Here is a 20,789-nt window from a genome sequence, read left to right as displayed (position 1 = left end):
AAAAATTTATTAAATTTTTTTTCTTTTTATGTTTTTCCTTTTATTTTTCCTCTAAATGTTTTGGGACTAAACATAGAAAAGGTTCTTAAAATGTATGATAAAAAGAAAACAAAAAGAAAGAATAAAAAAATTAAAAATAATCTTAAAATTAATAAAATTATAAATGTAAAAATAAACTCTTGTATTTTACTTAGGTTATTATTATTTTTTGGTTTTGGAAAATAGAAACAAGAAATGATTTGTATTTCACATTATATAATAAAAAATTTATAATATATTTATTTATAAGGTAATTTTATCAAATTAAAATGATTAATTAATTTTTTAATAATTATATTTAATATTATCAAGTAAAAAAGTATTTTAGGAAATAATTATCTCAGGAAAAAATATATATATTTTAAAATATTTTAAAATAAGATAAAATTAATTTATAAAAAATTGATTTTTTTTAAATTAGTAAGTTTGAATTCCCTTTTCCCATTATTTTTTTAGTTAACTCAAACCGGACCGGTGAGACCAATATGCCGGCTCAACCGGGGTTTTCCGGTTCACCCCTATCTCTGGACGCCTCTATACCACACGAGCAGTGAGCACTGAACAAGTTTCTGAACCATTCTCACACGAGCTTCCACAGCCATGGCCGCTTCTCTTCAGCTACCCATGGCTTCTTCCATTCCGTCTTCGTCTTCGCCATCCACAACGCGTCCAATCTTCAAGACCCACTGCTCCATGAAGCCCACGTGCTCCGCCAAAATCCCAATGTCTCCTATCAACCCTAAGGACCCCTTTCTCTCCAAGCTCGCTTCGGTGGCTGCGACTTCCCCCGAGAGGCTTCTTCAGCGCCCTTCGGGTTCCGATTCTCTTCCCTTTCTTGACCTCTTCGACTCTCCCAAGCTGATGGCCACTCCCGCCCAGGTACGCCCTTTATCCCTCTCCCGTGAATTTCAATCACAAAAATTGAAGAATTAAGAAAACGAACGTATATTTTCATTTAGATGTTTTTTATTCTGTGTTTTTCTATAACACGTAATCCATATTGTGCCAAACCCAGATGAGAATTTTCCCCCATGCGGACTTAGATACTCAGTTTTTGTTAGCAGTGGGTTGATTTTTTGTTTTCGTGTAGTTTATATTTGTTTCTAATAACTTGGTCGGTTTAATGTTTTGGCATAACCCAGAATTCAAATCGTGGCCAAACCTGTATGGGAATTTGTGTTTTCTTGGACATTCAATTTGTGGTTATTGCTACCTACTTGGATTGATTTTGGGTTTTGATATTATGAACATACAACACATACATCTGCATATAGTTTTTTTTTTGTTGCTAAGAAACTTGGGTTGGTTTTGATTTTTTCTGTAGGCCATAATTCATATTTCGCCAGATCCAGATTAGAATTTGAATGTATGTTTGTTTAGATATAGAGGGTTGGTTTTGTGTGATTCTGTAGCCCACAATTCATATGGTGCTAGACCAGATGAGAATTTGCCTTTATGTGGGTTTAGGTATTTAGTTCATGTTTATTGCTATCAAATTGGGTTGATTTTGTATATTCATATGTTATTAAATATCAGACTATGTGCATATAGTTTATGTTAGAATTAAAGCACTCTAATCTTATTTTTGAAAGCGACAATAAACGAATACGAAAAATTAAAGTACAAGAAAACGTGAGATTTATAGTGGTTCACTCTTAATGTGAGAGTTACATCCACTTGCAGCTGCCGTAGGATTTCACTATGATGAAAAAGACATATTACATAAAAATCGCAAATGCCTTGTCCTCTAGGTTTTTCTCTCTGCATTTTTCTCTCTCTTTCAATAGCATACCCAACCTCACCAAGTCGGCTACCCTAAATATAACAAAATTAGGGTAACCAAATTACATGTGTAAAATCCCCAAAATACCCCAACTTAAAATACCTTTACAAAATTTCATGCAATCTATGTGCTGTCTTTGCGTAGGATCAATCTATTTTAGGGTGAACATTGTCATAATAATAATTAGGCTCCACACATCTTAACAGTTTATAGTTATTGCTAGCAAGTTGGATTGGTCTGGTGTTTTTCTATAACTCAAAATTCAAATTGTGGCAACACCTGAATGAGAATTTGTGTTTTCTTAGAGATTCAGTTTGTGGTTTTGCTACCAAATTAGGCTGATTTTGGGTTTCAATATCATGAACATGCAGCACATATATGTGCATATTAGTGTCTTTTTCGTAGCTAAGAAATTGGATTGGTTTTGTGTTTTTATATACCCATAATTTGTGCTAGACCCTTCTTGGTTTCCTCTCCCTCTTATTTCACCTTTTGATGCATGTTGTATGCATTGTGTGTACCTTGGTGTGCCCTCTTTTTGGGCATTATTAATATATTTTCTATTTGCCTACATAAATAAATAATAATAATAAAAATAAAAATAAAAATTGTGCTAGATTTCAGTTTACATAGACTGCTACCTGGATTTTGTGTGTGTGTTTTGACATGTGTTTCATGAGTGTTATGCTGATTTTTGTTCTTATAACACTTCAATTTTATTGAATTCAATGGATTGATGAGAATGTTTATGGTTCTCCCATTCAAAAGTGAAGGTTGGACATAGAAGCAGAAATACCAACTAAGTTGAACTAACACAAACATTTATCTGATTTTGATTTTCTTTTGTTAGTGTCTTTAAAATAAAGGATATAAGAGTTTCTGTAACTAATCAGCTACTTAATATTCATTTCTTGGTTATCTATTTGTTTTTCCTTTGGTTTAAATTAGGTGGAAAGATCTGTCTCGTACAATGAGCACAGGCCAAGGAGGCCTCCACCGGACTTGCCTTCCCTGCTTCTCCATGGGAGAATAGTTTACATTGGCATGCCAGTAAGTAGTTAAATGCAATATTTCTCTCTATGAAACTTATCAAAAAAAAAAATATATTTCTCTCTAGGAATATAATTCTTTTTGGTGGAAATCAAAACACTAAGGAATGGATCAAGACATTCTTAATGTCAAGTGTGATGCATATTATTTTCCTTTGGTCAAAGAATTCATGGAATTGTCTGTAGATTCATCTTATTTCCTGTTGTTGGGGTGACGCATATTTCTTGTTGTTGGGGTGACAAATATTGAATCAAGTGTAAGATTAAGTGAGAAGATGTGTCATCTTGGCCATGAAGTTTAGTTGCTTACTTGCAGAGGGATGGAAACGGAAAAAGGCATCAACTTGCATTATTTTTCTAGATCTTTAGTGGACTTGGCAATTATGAAGAACATCTTGCTTTGGATTAAAATTTTCTGGTTCTATGAAGAAGTTAACTAGCTTTCTATCCCAATACCTTATTGGTCGTCTCACAGGAGTGAAGAAACCAAAGCACAATGTTGGTCCTGTACAGGTTTTCTTCCTTTTCTTCAAGCATGTGGATAATATAGAGTAGTTTCTACTTCCCACTTGGTTCATGACTTGATTAAAGGAAAAGGACTTTGAACTCCCAATGGAACTTCCCTCATTTAACTGTCTCTAATTCATTGCAAAAACTTGGTCATTTGGGTTCTGTAATTATGTAACTGAAGAAAGTAAAGACAAGAGGGTTGGAAAAATTTAGTATAGTAGCATGGGCTTTTGTAAATATGAAAATTGACACCATTATATATAAATAGTGAACAAAAGATAGATCACTGGTTTACTCTACCTGAACTAGAGTCTTTTAATGTGATGAGATTTGCCCCATAAACAGCATAAGTTATTATTAAATTTTGAAGTACCATGTCATCTATTGTATAGTAGAAAAGTTCCATATGGTGGTTTTTTCCGTGTAAAAGAATGTTGTATTGATTTCTAATTTTGAGTAACTCTCTAAGCCAAAATGTCTAAAAAAACAAAAGAGAAAGAATATTTGACCATTGTAAGCTATTTGAACCGTTGAGAAGAAGTGAAAGTAGAAAATAATATTGACACAAATTATGAGAAGGGTGGCATGAATCATCATGAAAATGGTTAACAGGAAAAATGACGAGTTTAAGATTCTCTCTTACCCACTTGATTATTCATTAAAAAAAATTCTTTTTCACCATTAAAAGCTAGAAATATCATTGTGTAATTTTGAATCTTGTTAGATGTCCCCCCCATCAGATGAACATGTTTTTTTATTTATTTTTTATTTTCCTTGTTATTGTTATGTGGACCAAGAACGCCACATCACATGGATTTGTTATGTAGCTCTAGTTAAGTTTTGTTATTCCTCTTTTTCAGATATTAGGTTGTAGTTAGATCCTTAAATATGTGCAGGACAGAGAACACTCTAGATGATGGAGATTAGTGGAGAAGCCAAAAAGTTTGGTTTTGGGGGGGTGGGGGGGCGAGCAATTATCTATCTACATTATAATAAATCATTCATAAATTTGAAGAATATGATATCCTCCTTATCATTTAAGGAACTAATTAATTTAGGTATTGATATATATATCAAAAGTGCATAAGAATCATCAACTTTCCAGAAATATTGACAAAAAAAAATCAAAAGAATTTAAAAATGATTAGAAATTGGATTATAAAATTTTCAATAATTTTTCATAAAAAATTTTCAAAAAAATTATAATTTTTTTTTTCAAATCACTAAATATAATATCAATTGAAAGTCATGAAATCCTTTACTTAAAAATTATCTATTATATGGTAATATGAGGGTGACACCTTTGCTAACATATTAAGTATCTTGATATTTAAAGTCTTAATAGATTCATATATCAATTTAAATTAAATATAAGTAGTTACTAAGAATTTGATAGTTATTATTATCTATAGTTCAAAGTGTTTTATTAATTATATTATCTTCGATGACTAAGACTAAATATAAACTCAATTATTGTGAATGAATTCAAAATTTTCAATGATTGAAGAGAATACACCATGAAAAATTTATTTAATAAAATATAAAATACAAAATGATCAAAAAATTAATTTTATTCAAAAAAAATTACAAGATTAAAAAAAATAAGATAATGTTGGCATATGAGAAAAAAAATGATAAAGATATGATAAAAGGAAAAAATAAGTAAGGATATTAAGTAAATTTTATAAAATATTTTATTTTTTATTTTTAGTTTTATTTAACTTAATAAAATAAAGGTTAATGTCACTCATTTGGATTAAAAGAATTTAGCTCTTTGAGGTTTAACTTAAATACACTTGGCCATTATTAAATACACTTAGCCATTATTAGCTTGAATAATTCCCTTATATCAAATTAAAAGGAAAGCAAGTGAAATTAACAAATGAATAGGGTAGAAAAGGTATTTGACAAAATTTCAAACTAATGGTGACTAATTATACTTAGTCCAAATCTCAAAGGAGGTGAGTGAAATTAACTTTATAAAGTAATACTTTTTAGATTTATTCAAAATTTATAACGGTATTTTTATTTTTATTTTTTTGTAGAATTAAAAATGTAATTATTTTTCATTTTTCAAAAATTCAAAATTAAATTTATGTTTTTAGGGATTCATTTTAATTTTTTGAAATTTCTAACCATATATAAGAATATTTATTTATTTATTCTTATTTTTTAGGAATTTGATGAGGATGTTACATAAGTTTTTTTTTTGTGGGAAATTTGAAGGGGGGCATATGCCCCCACCCCTGCCCCCCTGCGGGCCCCTTACTAGATCCGCCCCTGACTGGGATAGTGGAAGTTTATTTTGTTTTTGATAATAAGAAATCCACCTTGACAGTGAGGCATTTATCCCAATTTCTGTTAAAGCAAACCTCAAGTGATATGGGCTTACTCCTTTACAAAAAATCAATTGAGTACTGGGAAGGCTAGAAGTCACAACCTCTGGTGCATTGCTAGAGGTCAGTACCACTGAGCTACAACTCGAGGGGTAATGCTGAAATTTTATCTTTACAAAAATGATAAAGCAACTCAATTGTGTTTATACTTCTCACCAAATAAGAAAATAAAATTGGATGCATCTTTGTTGGAATAAATCTTTATGAAGGTCATTTGTATTATATTTTTGCTCCAATTATATGGTGTCTCATTGGTGAGTCTATTCCCTTTTAGTTCCTTTTTTATTTTTTGATTTTTTGATTTTTTTATGTTATTATTTATATGGTTAGTAGTTCACATTACTACCTTGACCATACAATATGTCTGGGAAGTTAACCATTTGATTCTATCAGTTGGTGCCAGCTGTCACAGAGCTTGTCATTGCAGAATTAATGTACCTGCAGTGGATGGATCCCAAAGAACCAGTATATGTTTATATTAATTGTACTGGAACCACTCGTGATGATGGTGAAAGGGTGAGCCTTTTGTTGATTCCATATACTGTGATTGCCTCAGTTTTTCCTGAAAATATTATGTCAAATACTACATTCAAGCAATTTCAAAAATTAGTCCAAACAAACTTTTGATTCCATCATACACTACACATTCATCTTTGAGGAAATGCAATTGTGCAATTTAACTATGTGCACACTTGTGGGTATGTGAGGGGGAGAGAATTGACTCTCTCCCTATATGTGTGTGTATATCTTCTATCTCTCTCTCTCTCCTTGTACATACACACACATGCTTAATCTTTTCATGAGAAACTATGGAGCCTGTCTTTCATTTTCTAGCTTCTTCCAATTTTAACAAATAAACAATACGCTTTGGCATAAGAACTAAATGCACAGTAGTGACAATGGGATTCATGTCTTAAAACTTTTTTTTTTTTTTATAGAGAAAGAGAGAGAGACGCAAACACTTTCAATTTTCATGGGATACTGTGAAGTCTGCTCACATTTTCTAGCTTCCTGTAATGGAGCAAACAATGAGATTCATGATTTCAAACAAAATTTTCTGGTTTCTCTTATACTCCATTCGTGGATACTCGGTCCACGACAGCATCAGTTGACTGCTTGAGACCAGATTGATATTATAACTAGATATACATTTATCATGCTTGCGATGTGTCTCTTTTTTACCCCTTCTTGTGGTAGCTATATTTGGATTTCTTAGATAATTGTTGTGTTCTAGAGCTATTCATTTAACTTTTTGGGCATCAATTTATACTACATTAATTTTAACCTTCTGTTCCATGGGTTCAAATTGTTTGTTGTTCAGGTTGGGATGGAGACTGAGGGTTTTGCTATCTATGATGCAATGATGCAGTTAAAAAATGAGGTAATTTTCTAGTCTGATTTTGCAATTTGTCCAATTTATCTTAACTATTTTGTTGGGTGTTACTTTTAAGTCCTTCTGATAACAGGTTACTTTGTAAAACTTTTGTATTCCACTAACTGGTAATTGTCATTTTTTCCTGGTCAGCTCTTTTGTGGTTTGCTTTGCAAAACTTAGGTCTACTAGCTGTCAAATGGGTTCATTTGGAAAATTATTATATACTGCTAGCTATGGATATGTTCAGGCATGCACATGATTACATGTGTTGATACATGCATTTGGTGTGTCTTTTGCTGAGGCAATTTTCTTTTGCATAAATATCCAATCTGTCCAGGTTATATGTTCTGTTTGTGACATGGTTATGATTATTCTCTCTAATAAAGTCTTTATGGTTTACTCTTTATAAAATCTTATATTTTGCAGTAAATGTGTATGTTGGCAAGGGCAATAGGGTATGATGATGCACCATGCCATTATCACTAATGGGATTTCATTTTTTACACATCAAGATTTTGGGACAATGCATTGATCTGGACTGTTAAAATACGTTTGAATGTATTTATGATGGACAAATAAGAAACTTTCAGTGTCAATTTTCCAACTTGTTTGACATTCTTACTTTTAAGTGAATGCGCAATAGAATTATATATAATAGAACAAAGTTAAGTTGTTCATGGGAAGAGAATCATTAAATCCATTCTTCTTTTTTCTTCTTTTTTTGTCATCACTCATGTAATTGTACAGTTTAGATTGTTACATGGATTGATCATTTTGTATATAAAGTGATGAAGACCCTAGAAAGGATAGGGTGCAGCAACTCACCGATGCACAATCCTGGATGAGGATCTTTGTCTCCTGATTCTCAATTCATTGTTGGTTGTGTTGGAAAAGTCATTAGTGTAAGATAGTGGTAGTGGTGGTTCTCATGAAGGTGGAGAAGGCTGTGACATGTTGTTGTAGAGACAGGTGGTGGTGATGCAGCAGCATTTTGTGGTGGTGATAATTTTATGCTGCAGAGATTATAACTTACAATGTTGTGATGGTAGAAGGTAGTGACCAGGTGGGCAGCATTGTGGCAGCATTTGCTGTGGTTCTGGCATTGATTTGGTCGTATTAATATTTTACTGAGAATTTAATAAACTAACATCAATTAAGATTTTGCGCATGTAGGTTCACTTCTTTTTTAAAAGGCTTTTTGTTCTTCAATTTCATCAATACTGGCATATATATTGTCATTTTGCATGTTGATCTATTCATTTTTTGTAGCATCTGGGTTCTAGCAAGATCATGGTTGATATACATGTGCCAGATCTTTGAAGAACTTTGTGAATTTTCTAGTTCCTTTAGAATGAAGCAGTCTCTCATTGTTAGAGTATGAATACAATCTATTTATTTTGGCCTTCTTACATGGATGTTATTGCATCTGTAGATACATACAGTTGCCGTTGGAGCTGCTATAGGCCAGGCTTGTCTTCTGCTCGCTGCAGGAACCAAGGGTAAACGGTTTATGATGCCGCATGCCAAAGGTTTGTTTCCATTTGACCCTTTTAATGTGATGTTGGGTTTTTGATTTATATGCACCTTTTGATATCCAATGTCCCTTCAAGGGTTCACTTGAATTCTGTTTCAGCCATGATTCAACAACCTCGTGTTCCATCATCTGGATTAATGCCAGCTAGTGATGTGCTTATTCGTGCAAAAGAGGTTAGTTTAAACTCATTGTAGCTTCCTAGGATATGAATGTAATCGGTAATGACTGGTTTAAGGAGTCCAACAAGATTTCTATCAGTGTAAATCTGTGTGATGCATGACAATCCTTAAAATATCTACCTATGATCAAATAATGATGGACTAGGGCTTCATTTTTTAGAGTTTGGGACGGCAGATGTGGAGTTCAGGTTTATTGATCCCATAAAGAACAGAGATACAAAATCCAGTGTTTGCAATGCTCTGTACTCTAGAAAGGAAAGCCTCGGTTTTATAGTCCAAGCCAAGGTTTTTAGAGTAAAATTGGAATTATGGAATGTCTGGCTGTGAGTAAAAATTGTTTGTGATATTATAAAAAGTAAAATAAAGAAGGTAGGAGGAAAAGAAAATAAGAGATGATAAACCTTAACATGTCATCTAGAAGAGAATCTTCTATCAAAGCTTCTAGGAGTTACCTAGAAAAGAAACTTCCACAAAAGAAAAACTTTGTAAACCTAAGTAAGATTCAGACTTATGAGTCGTAAGTAAGAAACTTATATGAGTCTTGTATAGTTGTTAAGTCCTATGCTGCTGGAAGTCAGAAAAGGAAGGATGTCTTAATAATTAAACAAGACCAAAAAAAACCCCATACAAGGATGTGGGGCACATGGGTTTGCCAGTGGAGCCATTTTGGTATTTTTCTCCTGTCTTTTTTCCCCTTATCGAGACATTAGCTATAAGGGGCTTATCCATTAGTGCAACTCATTTTCAGGCCTTGATTAGCATCTACATTTCCACTTTTGAAGTCAGTAGAGAAAATATTAAGAAAGTAACTTGAACTATCAGTTTCCTCCATGATATCTATAGAAAAACTGTTCTTTTTTATGTAAAGAAAATAAAATAAGGATAGAATTAGTTCTGGCAGTGCACGCGATTTTTAGTGCTTCAGTGGCAGATTTTTTCAGAAATTCGTGGATGACGAAGCTAATGCATCTTCTCCTGCCTGATTCCTTGTTGCCCAGTCAACAAGTCTAGTGACCGAGTAAAACCGTGAAAGGTTTTTTTGGATAAACTTTTTATTTTACTGCTCTATCTTTCAGAACATAGGCTACATCTGTTTAAATAACCAGCAGATAGATAATTCCTAGGTTAAAAATAAGGAAACTAAAAAACAAATTTGATTCTAATCCTAATCTGAATAAAACTTTGACTACGTACAAAAAAACTAGAATTCAAATAATTTCTCAAATCAAGGTACCTATCCATTCTAAAATTTGAGTTCAATTTGAACTAGTCTAACCAAACTAACTTTCCAACACCTAGCATATTGTCTCTGTTGATGTTAATTTGGCAATAAATATTTGCCTTGTTGTTGATATGATTATTGGTCATGTAAGTTTGGACATGGTGCTCTTTGTCTCTAATAGCTGATGAAGACAGTATCACCCTATATCGAGGAACACCAACATTGATGTTGTTCCCCATCTTTGGTTTTTTTTAGCTATATGACATTGGGTCAATTGGCCTTTTCTCATAGCCTTGATCCATGGTTACTTTTGCCTTCTCTTCTCTTTAGGACATTTACTTTGAACCTGAATCTAGAGCCCTTTCCAAGTTACAGCTTTCAGAAAATTATAATTCACATTAGTAGATCATACCATCTTCATTGTTTTTGCAGGTCATAACAAACAGGGACACACTTGTGAAACTCCTGGCTAAGCACACTGGAAATGTGAGTATGATGCACTAATGTGTTCCTTTCCTTATAATCGATTAAGTTTTAGGTGAAACGTTGAGAAAGACTGATTGTATGGCTTGACCTTTTGTTAGTCGGAAGAGACTGTATCTACTGTGATGAGAAGACCATATTATATGGATTCTACAAAAGCCAAAGAGTTTGGTGTCATTGACAAGGTAAGTGCTCCTCAATACTATGCTCTTGTAGTTCTTTCATGTATTGACTTTTGACCGAGCTAATGCGATGTTCTTGGGGTTTAGATTCTTTGGCGCGGTCAAGAAAAGATAATGGCAGATGTTCTTTCACCTGAGGAATGGGACAAGAATGCCGGCATTCAAGTTGTTGATGGTATATAAGTTTCCAAGTAAGTGCTTATTTTGTCACAATTAAGTAAATTTGCCATCTCCTTGTCTTGCCAATTGCCTCATGGCCCAGTAGAGCCTTATGTGGAAAGGGTACCAGATGGCTCACAAACACCAGACATCCTTTTTGAGAGAGGGTTGTTATGTTGTCACATGAAAGTTCGTTGTCAAGTGGACTTCAATTATGGCTCTGGCAAATCTTAGAGGAATTGTCATATTTCTCACTGGGAAACCTAAAAGGCTAATCAACCCTGCTAATTTTTCCTGTAAATAGTCATCTAGGCCAGAAGATTGTCATATTTCTCGCTGGGGAACCTAAAAGGCTAATTGGCCATGCTAATTTTTCCTGTAGATAGTCATCTGGGGAAAGCTGAATATGACAGTCATTTTTTCCTATTCTATGACAGAGGGTCGAAGTTCAGTCATTTGAAGAGCAACAGGATATCCTACAGAGAGTTAGAACATGCAGGAGCAAGAAAGGTACCTGTCATAATTGAGGATTCTCAGTGTACCTTACAGCTTGAATTCATTGAAGATTGGCAATCTTCTTTTCACAAACAATATAATGTAGGGATGCAGAAACAGGTCATGTGGTTATTGGAATTGAATTTTGTTCAGAAAGCCCTGTTATAGAAAACTGGAGTGTAGAAGGAACACTCTTAATTGGTATAATGGATTTCATGTTTCACATCATCTATGACTAACCCAAAAGAATTTTCATTCTCAAGTATATTTTTCCTTTTGGTCTTTTTGTTTTTACCTCATGCTGTGTGTATACATTCGAGTGCATGCATGTCTGCATCATGCCTTTTTCAGGTCATTGGACACGCCCCACCCCTCATCCCCAAGGAGAGGTGACATTCTGGCCAGGGTGGCCCTTCTGTCGGCTTGGCTATCAAGTGAGCCCATGTTCAGGTTAGATCCCAAATCAAAATGGAACTGAAATTGTGAGATCATATATCGGGTGGAGAAAAAGATCCTGACATTATGTGGGTTTTTCTAATTTAATAGACATATTTTAAAGTTGTGAGGGCTCAAGGATAATATCTTTACAAAATGAAATGGGTCCATAAATTTTGAATATTTCCTTGTATAGATACTGCTGTGTGGGCTGGTATGCGGTACAGGTTTGGCAATCATGAGTAGACTGTAGAAGGAAGTTGGCACCTGGGTAAGCGACTCGGTCTAATTGCCTTTCATGCATTTCCCTGTCGTCCTTGGCATTGCCCAAGACTTTAAAATAGTTGAACTTTTAAGCGACGACTTGAGGTATATGAAAAACATCGGCTTTATTAATTTTTCCTAGAGAAACAGAAACTACAAGTGGGGTTGTCGTTCATTTTAGGATGATCCATGAACAAAGCTTACGTGCCAGCATGTCTTTGAGGTCATATCATCATCCACCCCCCAAATTCTTTATCATTTTTCACCTCCACTATTTTTTTTTCCTTCCCCTGCTTTGAGGTTGGAAAACAGTTGAGATTTTGACGGGCACGTGGCTGGCTCTATAAAGGTCAATGATTAGGACCACCAAAGCAGTGGAAATGGGTTTGTTTTGGGATTAGAAGGGCCCGTTTGCCAACTATTTCTAAATAGAGTTTTTTGTTGTTTTCGAGCAAAATAACAGTTTTTTAAATTAAAATTTTTTTTGAAAGATTTTAAATTAAAACTAATTTTTTGATAGTTTATTTTAAAAATAGGATAATTTTTAAAATATGCTTTGAGAATATTTTGATATATTTTTTAGGATACGTTTTAGCTGTTTTTAATTATTTTTATATTTTTAGAGTTATTTTAAAAAATAATTATTTAAATATAGAGAATAATTAAAAATAAAATGTTCCATATAAAATTTATTTTTAAAAATATTTAAAAACATTTTATACTTTAAAATAAATTTTTGTTTTATTAAAAATTAGACAATGGTTTAAAAACATTTTTCAAGAACAAATTATAAATTATTTATTTATTTTTTATAAATCACAAAAATTAATGAAATAAATAAACTATTTTTACATCATCTTAGATGATAAAGTAAGTGTTTCTTATTTAAAATGTTTTTAATTGAGGCGTTTTCTAATTTAAAATTTTTTTGAAAGAGTTTCTTAAATTTTGTTGAACGATAAATGTCTTTTCAAAAAAAACTTTTTAGGCTAAAAGTACTTTATACAATTACCATTAAATATACTATTCTTTTGACATTGATTTTAAGCTTTCTAATCCTTAAAAAATAAAAATTTTCATATCTTAAAAAAAACTAAGAATGTGTTTCTAGCATTTTTAATACTTGAAAAATAAAAATAAATATTAAAAATATTAAAATCACTTCCTAAAATCACTGTAAAAAACATTTTTAGAATGATACAAATTTTAAAGTATAAAAAAATTTGAAAACATTTCCTAAAATCATCATTAAATAGACTCTAAAAGTATATTTGGTAATGATTTTAGGAAGCTTTCAAATACACTCTAAAAATCCATTTGAAAGTGATTTTAAGAAACACTTTTAATTTTTTTAATATTCGAATTTAATTTTTTATTATTTAAGTGTTAAAAATACTACAAATTCTAGAATCACTCTTAAATGTATTTTAAAATCAAATGCATTCTAAAAATACTTCGTATAATTATTGTCAAATGCACTCTTCTAAAACCTTTTCCTCATCTTCCTTGTCTTCTCTTTTTTATTTTATTAGGATTAAATTTGTAGATTGTTGTAAAATAAGGACAAATATAATACAAATCAAAGTAGTAGAGATAAAATATATCTTACTTTGATATATAATATGGAAGAAGGAATCAAAGAAGAGAATTGAGAAAGTGAAAGAAAGAGAGAGAGAGAGAGAGAGAATGAGAGGAAGAGCTTTCTTTCTTTTCTCGGGATGCTTTTCCATGGGGGGGAGGGTAAGAAGCCTTTTATAGGCTTCATAATATGAACTCCCATTACTCATCTTAAAGATGAGTAAATGGAGTTCATAATGGCCATCAATGTGGTCATTCATTATTTTTCATTTACAACACTCCCCCTTAGATGACCACCATATTAAAAGAATATGCCTCATTAAAACATTGCTAGTAAAAAACCCTATAGGAAAAACCTAGCGAAGGAAAAAGAGTACAATATTCTTTTCTTGGTATATTAGGACTGCCTTGTTAAAAACCTTGTCAGTAAAACCCAGTAGAACAAAACCTGGACGAAGGAAAAAAGAGTACAGTACACTAACACCCTTTTACAAGCATACTCCCCTTCATGTCGATATCCTTGAGTTGACGCATTCCAATCTTGTGTATTAACTTCTTAAATGTTGAGGTTGACAATGATTTTGTGAATAAATCTGCTAGATTATCACTTGAGCGTTTTTGTTGCACATCAATTTCATCACTCTTCTGGAGATCATGTGTATAAAAGAATTTTGGTAAAATGTGTTTAGTTCTATCTCCTTTAATATAACCCCTTGTTATTTGTGCAATGCATGCAACATTATCTTCAAATAATGTTGTCGGGCCACCTTTGATAGAGGAGAGTCCACATGGTTCCCGAATATGCTGGATCATAGATCTTAGCCATATACATTCACGACTTGCTTCATGAATTGCCAGTATTTCTGAATGATTTGATGATGTGGTCACCATTGTTTGTTTGACAGATCTCCATGAAATAGCAGTACCATTGCAATTAAACACATACCCTGTTTGTGACCTGCTTTTATGTGGATTTGAAAGATATCCTACATCTGCATATCCAAGCAATTGTTGCTTTGATTCCCTTGAGTAAAATAAACCCATATCAGTAGTTCCGCGAAGATAACGCAATATATGTTTGATACCATTTCAATGTCTTCGAGTTGGAGCGGAACTGTATCTTGCTAATAAATTGACAAAAAAAGCAATGTCTGGACGTGTACAATTGGCAAAATACATAAGTGCACCAATAGCACTAAGATATGGTACTTCAGGACCAAGTAACTCTTCATCCTTTTCGCAAGGACGAAATGAGTCTTTTTTCACATCAAGTGATCAGGCAACCATTGGAGAACTTAAAGGATGCGCTTCATCCATATAAAAACGCTTCAAAACTTTCTTAATGTATGTTAATTGATGTACTAAAACTCCATTTGGAAAATGCTCGATCTGCAGGTCGAGAGAAAATTTTGTTTTTCCAAGATCTTTCATCTAAAATTCCTTTTTCAAGTAATTTGTTGTTCTTGTGAGCTCTTCAGGAGTTCCAACAAGATTTAAGTCATCAACATACACTGCAATAATTGCAAATCCGGTTTTTGATTTCTTAATGAAGATGCATGGGCATATAGGGTTATTCACATACCCTTCTTTTAGCAAGTATTCGCTAAGGCGATTATACCACATGCATCCAGATTGCTTTAATCCATACAAGGATCGTTGTAACTTGATTGAGTACATGCTACGAGGCTTTGTATTATTTGCATCAGACAATTTAAATCCTTCGGGGATTTTCATGTATATATCATTATCCATGGATCCGTATAAATATGCTGTAATAACATCCATGAGACGCATATCCAGTCCTTTTGAGACTGCCAAACTAATTAAGAAACGAAATGTGATTGCGTCCATGACGGGAGAATATGTTTCCTCGTAGTCAATACCAGGTCTCTAAGAGAAACCTTGTGCTACTAATCACACTTTATATCTTATGATCTCATTATTCTCATTGCGCTTTCGTACAAATACCCATTTGTACCCAACAGGCTTTACATCTTCAAGTGTTTGGACTACAAGTCCAAAAACTTCTCGTTTTGTTAATGAGTTTAAGTCTGCCTGTATAGCTTCTTTCCATTTTGGCCAATCATTTCTATGTCGACATTCTTCCACATTTCGTGGTTCGGGATCTTCATCATTTCTTATGATATCAGAGGCCACTTGGAAAGCAAAAATATTGTTAATAACAATATTATTTCGATCCCATTTTTCTCCCGTTTGTATATAACTTACTGAGATCTCACAATTTTCAGGTACCTGTGCCTCTTCAGGGGCTTCTTGTTCAATATATGCCTCTTCAAGGGTTTTCTGCATTATTTGTGCCTCTTCTAGGGCTATAAATTTATCAATTTTAAATTGATCAGTCATTTTGATGGTCTCTTCTAAAGTGCCAAGTTTTTCTTGGGTTCTCCTCTTCCTGGGAGTTACATCCTTTGAGCCGATAGGTCTACCACGCTTCAGGCGTATCTTAGATTCATTTGTTAACTGTCCTACAGGGACATCAATCCGTGCTGGAGTATTTGTAGTCGGGATATGTGACTTTGTCACTTTCTTTGTATCAATGAATGCATCTGGTAATTGATTTGCAAGATTTTGCAAATGAATGATCCTTTGAACTTCTAGTTCACATTGATTTGTACGAGGATCAAGATGGGTCATAGTAGATGTCTTCCAATTAATTTCTCGTCGTTCTTCAAGAATCGACTTTTCTCTCCCTAATGATGGGAAAACACTCTCATTAAAATGACAATCCGCAAAGCGGGCTGTAAAAACATCGTCTGTCAAAGGTTCAAGATATTTTATGATAGATGGAGAATCAAAACCTACATAAACCCCAAGTCTTCGTTGGGGACCCATTTTAGTGCGTTGTGTAGGTGCAATTGGTACATATACTGCACAACCAAAGATTCGTAAGTGAGAGATATTTGGTTGTTTTCCAAGCACAAGTTGTGAAGGGGAGTATTCATGGTAAGTTGTAGGTCGAATACGGACTAAAGCTGCAGCATGCATAATAGCATGTCCCCAGGCGGAAGTAGGTAATTTGGTTTTCATTAGTAATGGTCGAGCTATTAATTGGAAACGTTTGATGAAGGATTCTGCTAAACCATTCTGGGTATGAGTATGAGCAACAGGATGCTCAATATTTATCCCTACTGACATGCAATAGTCAATGAATGTTTGAGAAGTAAATTCGCTAGCATTATCAAAACGTATTGTCTTAATTGGATAATCTGGAAATTGTGCTCGTAATCTGATTATTTGTGCAAGGAGTCAAGCAAAGGCTACGTTATGTGTAGAAAGGAGACAAACATGTGACCACCTAGTAGAAGCATCTATTAAGATCATAAAATAACGGAATGGTCCACATGGTGGATGGATAGGCCCACATATGTCCCCATGTATTCTTTCTAAAAAGATTGGTGACTCATATATGACTTTAGCAAAAGATGGTTTGATTATCAATTTACCTTGTGAGCAGGCAACACATGAGTATTCATTGGGCGAAAGAATCTTTAAAGCTGTAGCATGCATAATAGCATGTCCCCAGGCGGAAGTAGGTAATTTGGTTTTCATTAGTAATGGTCGAGCTATTAATTGGAAACGTTTGATGAAGGATTCTGCTAAACCATTCTGGGTATGAGTATGAGCAACAGGATGCTCAATATTTATCCCTACTGACATGCAATAGTCAATGAATGTTTGAGAAGTAAATTCGCTAGCATTATCAAAACGTATTGTCTTAATTGGATAATCTGGAAATTGTGCTCGTAATCTGATTATTTGTGCAAGGAGTCTAGCAAAGGCTACGTTACGTGTAGAAAGGAGACAAACATGTGACCACCTAGTAGAAGCATCTATTAAGATCATAAAATAACGGAATGGTCCACATGGTGGATGGATAGGCCCACATATGTCCCCATGTATTCTTTCTAAAAAGATTGGTGACTCGTATATGACTTTAGCAAAAGATGGTTTGATTATCAATTTACCTTGTGAGCAGGCAGCACATGAGTATTCATTGGGCGAAAGAATCTTCTGGTTCTTTAGTGGATGCCCATGTGAGTGTTCGATTATTTGATGCATCATTGAAGACCCTAGGTGACCTAGCCTGTCATGCCAAATGACAAAAACTTTTGGGTCGTTGAACTTCTGGTTCACGACAACATATGATTCAATAGGCTTTATAGTTGTATGATACAACCTAGAGGAAAAAGCTGGGAGTTTTTCCATTATAAGCTTCTGGCCCGATATAATGGAAGTAATATAAAAATATTCTACATTATCTTCATTCATAGTTTCAATATGATATCCATTTCTGCGGATATCTTTAAAACTGAGCAAATTTCTTCTGGATTTGCTAGAATATAACGCGTCATTTATATGGAATCTAGTTCCATTTGGCAATGTTATGTTTGCTCTTCCAGAGCCTTCAACTAAGTTTGTAGTACCAGATATGATACTCACATTAGCTTTTATTAATGTCAATTCGAGGAAATATCTTTTATCTCGAAGAATTGTGTGCGTGGTCGCACAATCTGCGAGACATACATCATCCTCATTCATCTTGAGACCAAATAACACATAGATTTCAGATATAACAAAAAAACAAGGCATAATGTAAATAACAAAGTAAATCAGATGTAAATATAAGACATAATAATATATTATTTTAAATACAAAGTAACATCAATTAATGTTAATTTTTTCATCATTTATGTCTGCTTTTTCATTGGGACCTCCAAAGAAATCAATGTCATAGTAGGTTAGGTCCAATCCATCACCATCGGTAAAGTTCATTTCTATCTCTTTTCCTTTAGCTTTTATTGATGCTTGGTAAAGGTCGACCAAATGTTTGGGCGTACGACAGGTACGCGACCAATGCCCCTTCATACCACATCTATAACAATTATTCTCATGGTTCTTAGGAGGTTTATCTTGTAAACGCTTCCCATTTTCTTGTATTGTCTCAGTATTGTTCTACTTCTAGTGGTGCAATAAGGCTTTCATTTTCTGAGAATTATTACTATAAGAACCATGGTATCGGGGATTTCTTCCATGACCACGACCACGTCCTCGTCCTCGTCCACGTCCACGTCCACGTCCATGTCCACGAGTTTGGGACGATATTGCATTCACTTCAGGGAATGGTTCAGATCCAGTTGGACGAGACTGGTGATTTCTCATCAAAAGCTCATTATTTTGTTCAGCAACAAGAAGACATGATATTAATTCAGAATATTTTATAAATCTACGCTCTCGATATTGCTGCTGCAGGAGCACATTTGAGGCATGAAACGTAATAAAATTTTTCTCTAACATGTCTTCCTCTATGATTTTTTCTCCACACAGCTTTAATTGAGAGCTGATTTTGAAAAGTGCAGAGTTGTATTCACTAACAATTTTAAAATCTTGCAACTTTAGGTGCATCCAATCATATCGAGCTTTTGGGAGAATCACAGTTTTCTGGTGGTCATATCTTTCCTTCAAATTACTCTATAGAGTAAAAGAGTCCTTTACCGTAGGATACTCATTTTTTAAACCTTCATGGAGGTGATGGCAAAGGAAAATCAATGCTTTTGCGCGATCCTGCAGGGATGCTTGATTTCCTTGTTTGATCATAGCTCCAAGGTTCATTGCATCAAGATGTAATTCAGTATCAAGGATCCAAGATAGATAGTTCTTTCCCGAAATGTCAAGTGCCACAAATTCGAGTTTTGTGATATTCGACATTGTCAAATAACTTCATATATATATATGACAAAACAATATTATTAAAATCAGTTATAATAACTTAATAGCATTGGTATAACTTTGATTATAAACAAAATCAAATAATTTGTTTATAACTTTTAACAATATGTAACAAAACAAATCAACAATAATATAAATATGTAAAATTTTATTCTATATAAATAACTTCAAGTTTAAGATACGAGAATTATCTTCAGAGCAATTCGTGCTGATAACGTGTTGTAAAACAAGGACAAATATAATGCAAATCAAAGTAGTAGAGATAAAATATATCTTACTTTAATATATAATATGGAAGAAAGAATCAAAAAAGAGAATCGAGAAAGTGAAAGAAAGAGAGAGAGAGAGAATGAGAGGAAGAGGTTTCTTTCTTTTCTTGGGATGCTTTAACATAGGGGGTAAGAAGCCTTTTATAGGCTTCATAATATGAACTCCCATTACTCATCTTAAAGATGAGTAAATGGAGTTCATAATGGCCATCAATGTGGTCATTCATTACTTTTCATTTACAACATAGATAAATATTTATGGGTTATTTAATTAAAATGGTTTTTGAAAACCTAATTTTTAAAATTTGACATTATATTATTTTTTTAGTTTTATTTGGACAAAAATATCCTTATTATTTTCTTATAAAAGTAATTCTCTCTTTTAAAACTTATATATAAATACTTGAAATGGTAAATAATATTTATATATAAAAAAAATAGATTACAAAAAACATAAAAATGATTAGATTCATAATTTAGAAATTATTTCACCACTTTTAAACAAATATTTCCAAATTTATGCCCTTTTAAACAAATATTTCAAAATTTATTTATTTTTAAAAATAAGGAAGTATTATGTTTAAGAATTGTTTCGAAAAATTGATTTCTTCTCTAACACAAAATTTAATATTTTCGTCACTTTCCCGAGAATGTTTTTCCTGCGAAAATAAAATAAAAAATATTATATATTTTCAACGAACAGCTGTCGTGACGAGGTTAGTTTTGGGGACGCGCAAACACCGCCATAACGATCTGTTAATGGGTCCCAGCAATTTTTTTAAAGAGCCGTCGCAAACACGTAACGACTAAATAAACGTCGTTTGACGCTCCGTTAAGTTTATTTTTCAAAATTATAATTGTAGCCGTTGGGGATGTTAATTGTTAACAGAAGCGCGTTGAGCTGGCGAGTGATTGAAAAAGTCACGTGAATAAATTTATTTTGAGTGGCTCAGCATCTCTTAATTGTTAATTTAATGAGATTAAATAAGTTTTAAACTCATTTTTAAAACACATTTAAAAAAAATAAAAATAAGTCAATATTTTCGGATGACTTAATTTTTATTTTTCAACAATTTAATTTAATTTATA

The 20,789-nt window shown here is 33.1% G+C and overlaps 1 protein-coding gene across 3 annotated transcripts; it reads left to right on the top strand.

Annotated features, from left to right (window-relative positions):
• Positions 1–500: 500 nt before the first annotated feature.
• LOC100249495 (ATP-dependent Clp protease proteolytic subunit-related protein 3, chloroplastic) lies at positions 501–11,634 on the top strand. Of its 3 annotated transcripts, none has more exons than XM_002279415.4 (10): positions 501–918; positions 2,771–2,872; positions 6,171–6,293; positions 7,099–7,158; positions 8,585–8,681; positions 8,786–8,859; positions 10,520–10,573; positions 10,672–10,755; positions 10,840–10,943; positions 11,349–11,634. In XM_002279415.4, the coding sequence occupies exons 1-9, from the start codon at positions 640–642 to the stop codon at positions 10,933–10,935; spliced, it is 969 nt and encodes a 322-aa protein (XP_002279451.1). In that variant the 5' UTR covers positions 501–639; the 3' UTR covers positions 10,936–10,943; positions 11,349–11,634. The 3 variants fall into 3 exon arrangements, with proteins under 3 accessions (XP_002279451.1, XP_010659640.1, XP_059598633.1); XM_010661338.3 differs by having other exon boundaries at positions 11,294–11,634; XM_059742650.1 differs by having other exon boundaries at positions 590–918; positions 10,840–11,634.
• The last annotated feature ends 9,155 nt before the right edge of the window (positions 11,635–20,789 follow it).

Source organism: Vitis vinifera, chromosome 14, assembly GCF_030704535.1.
Source record: "Vitis vinifera cultivar Pinot Noir 40024 chromosome 14, ASM3070453v1".
Classification (NCBI taxonomy): Eukaryota; Viridiplantae; Streptophyta; class Magnoliopsida; order Vitales; family Vitaceae; genus Vitis; species Vitis vinifera.
The sequence above is the reverse complement of the archived record's forward strand: the minus strand, read 5'-3'. Positions and strand labels throughout refer to the sequence as shown.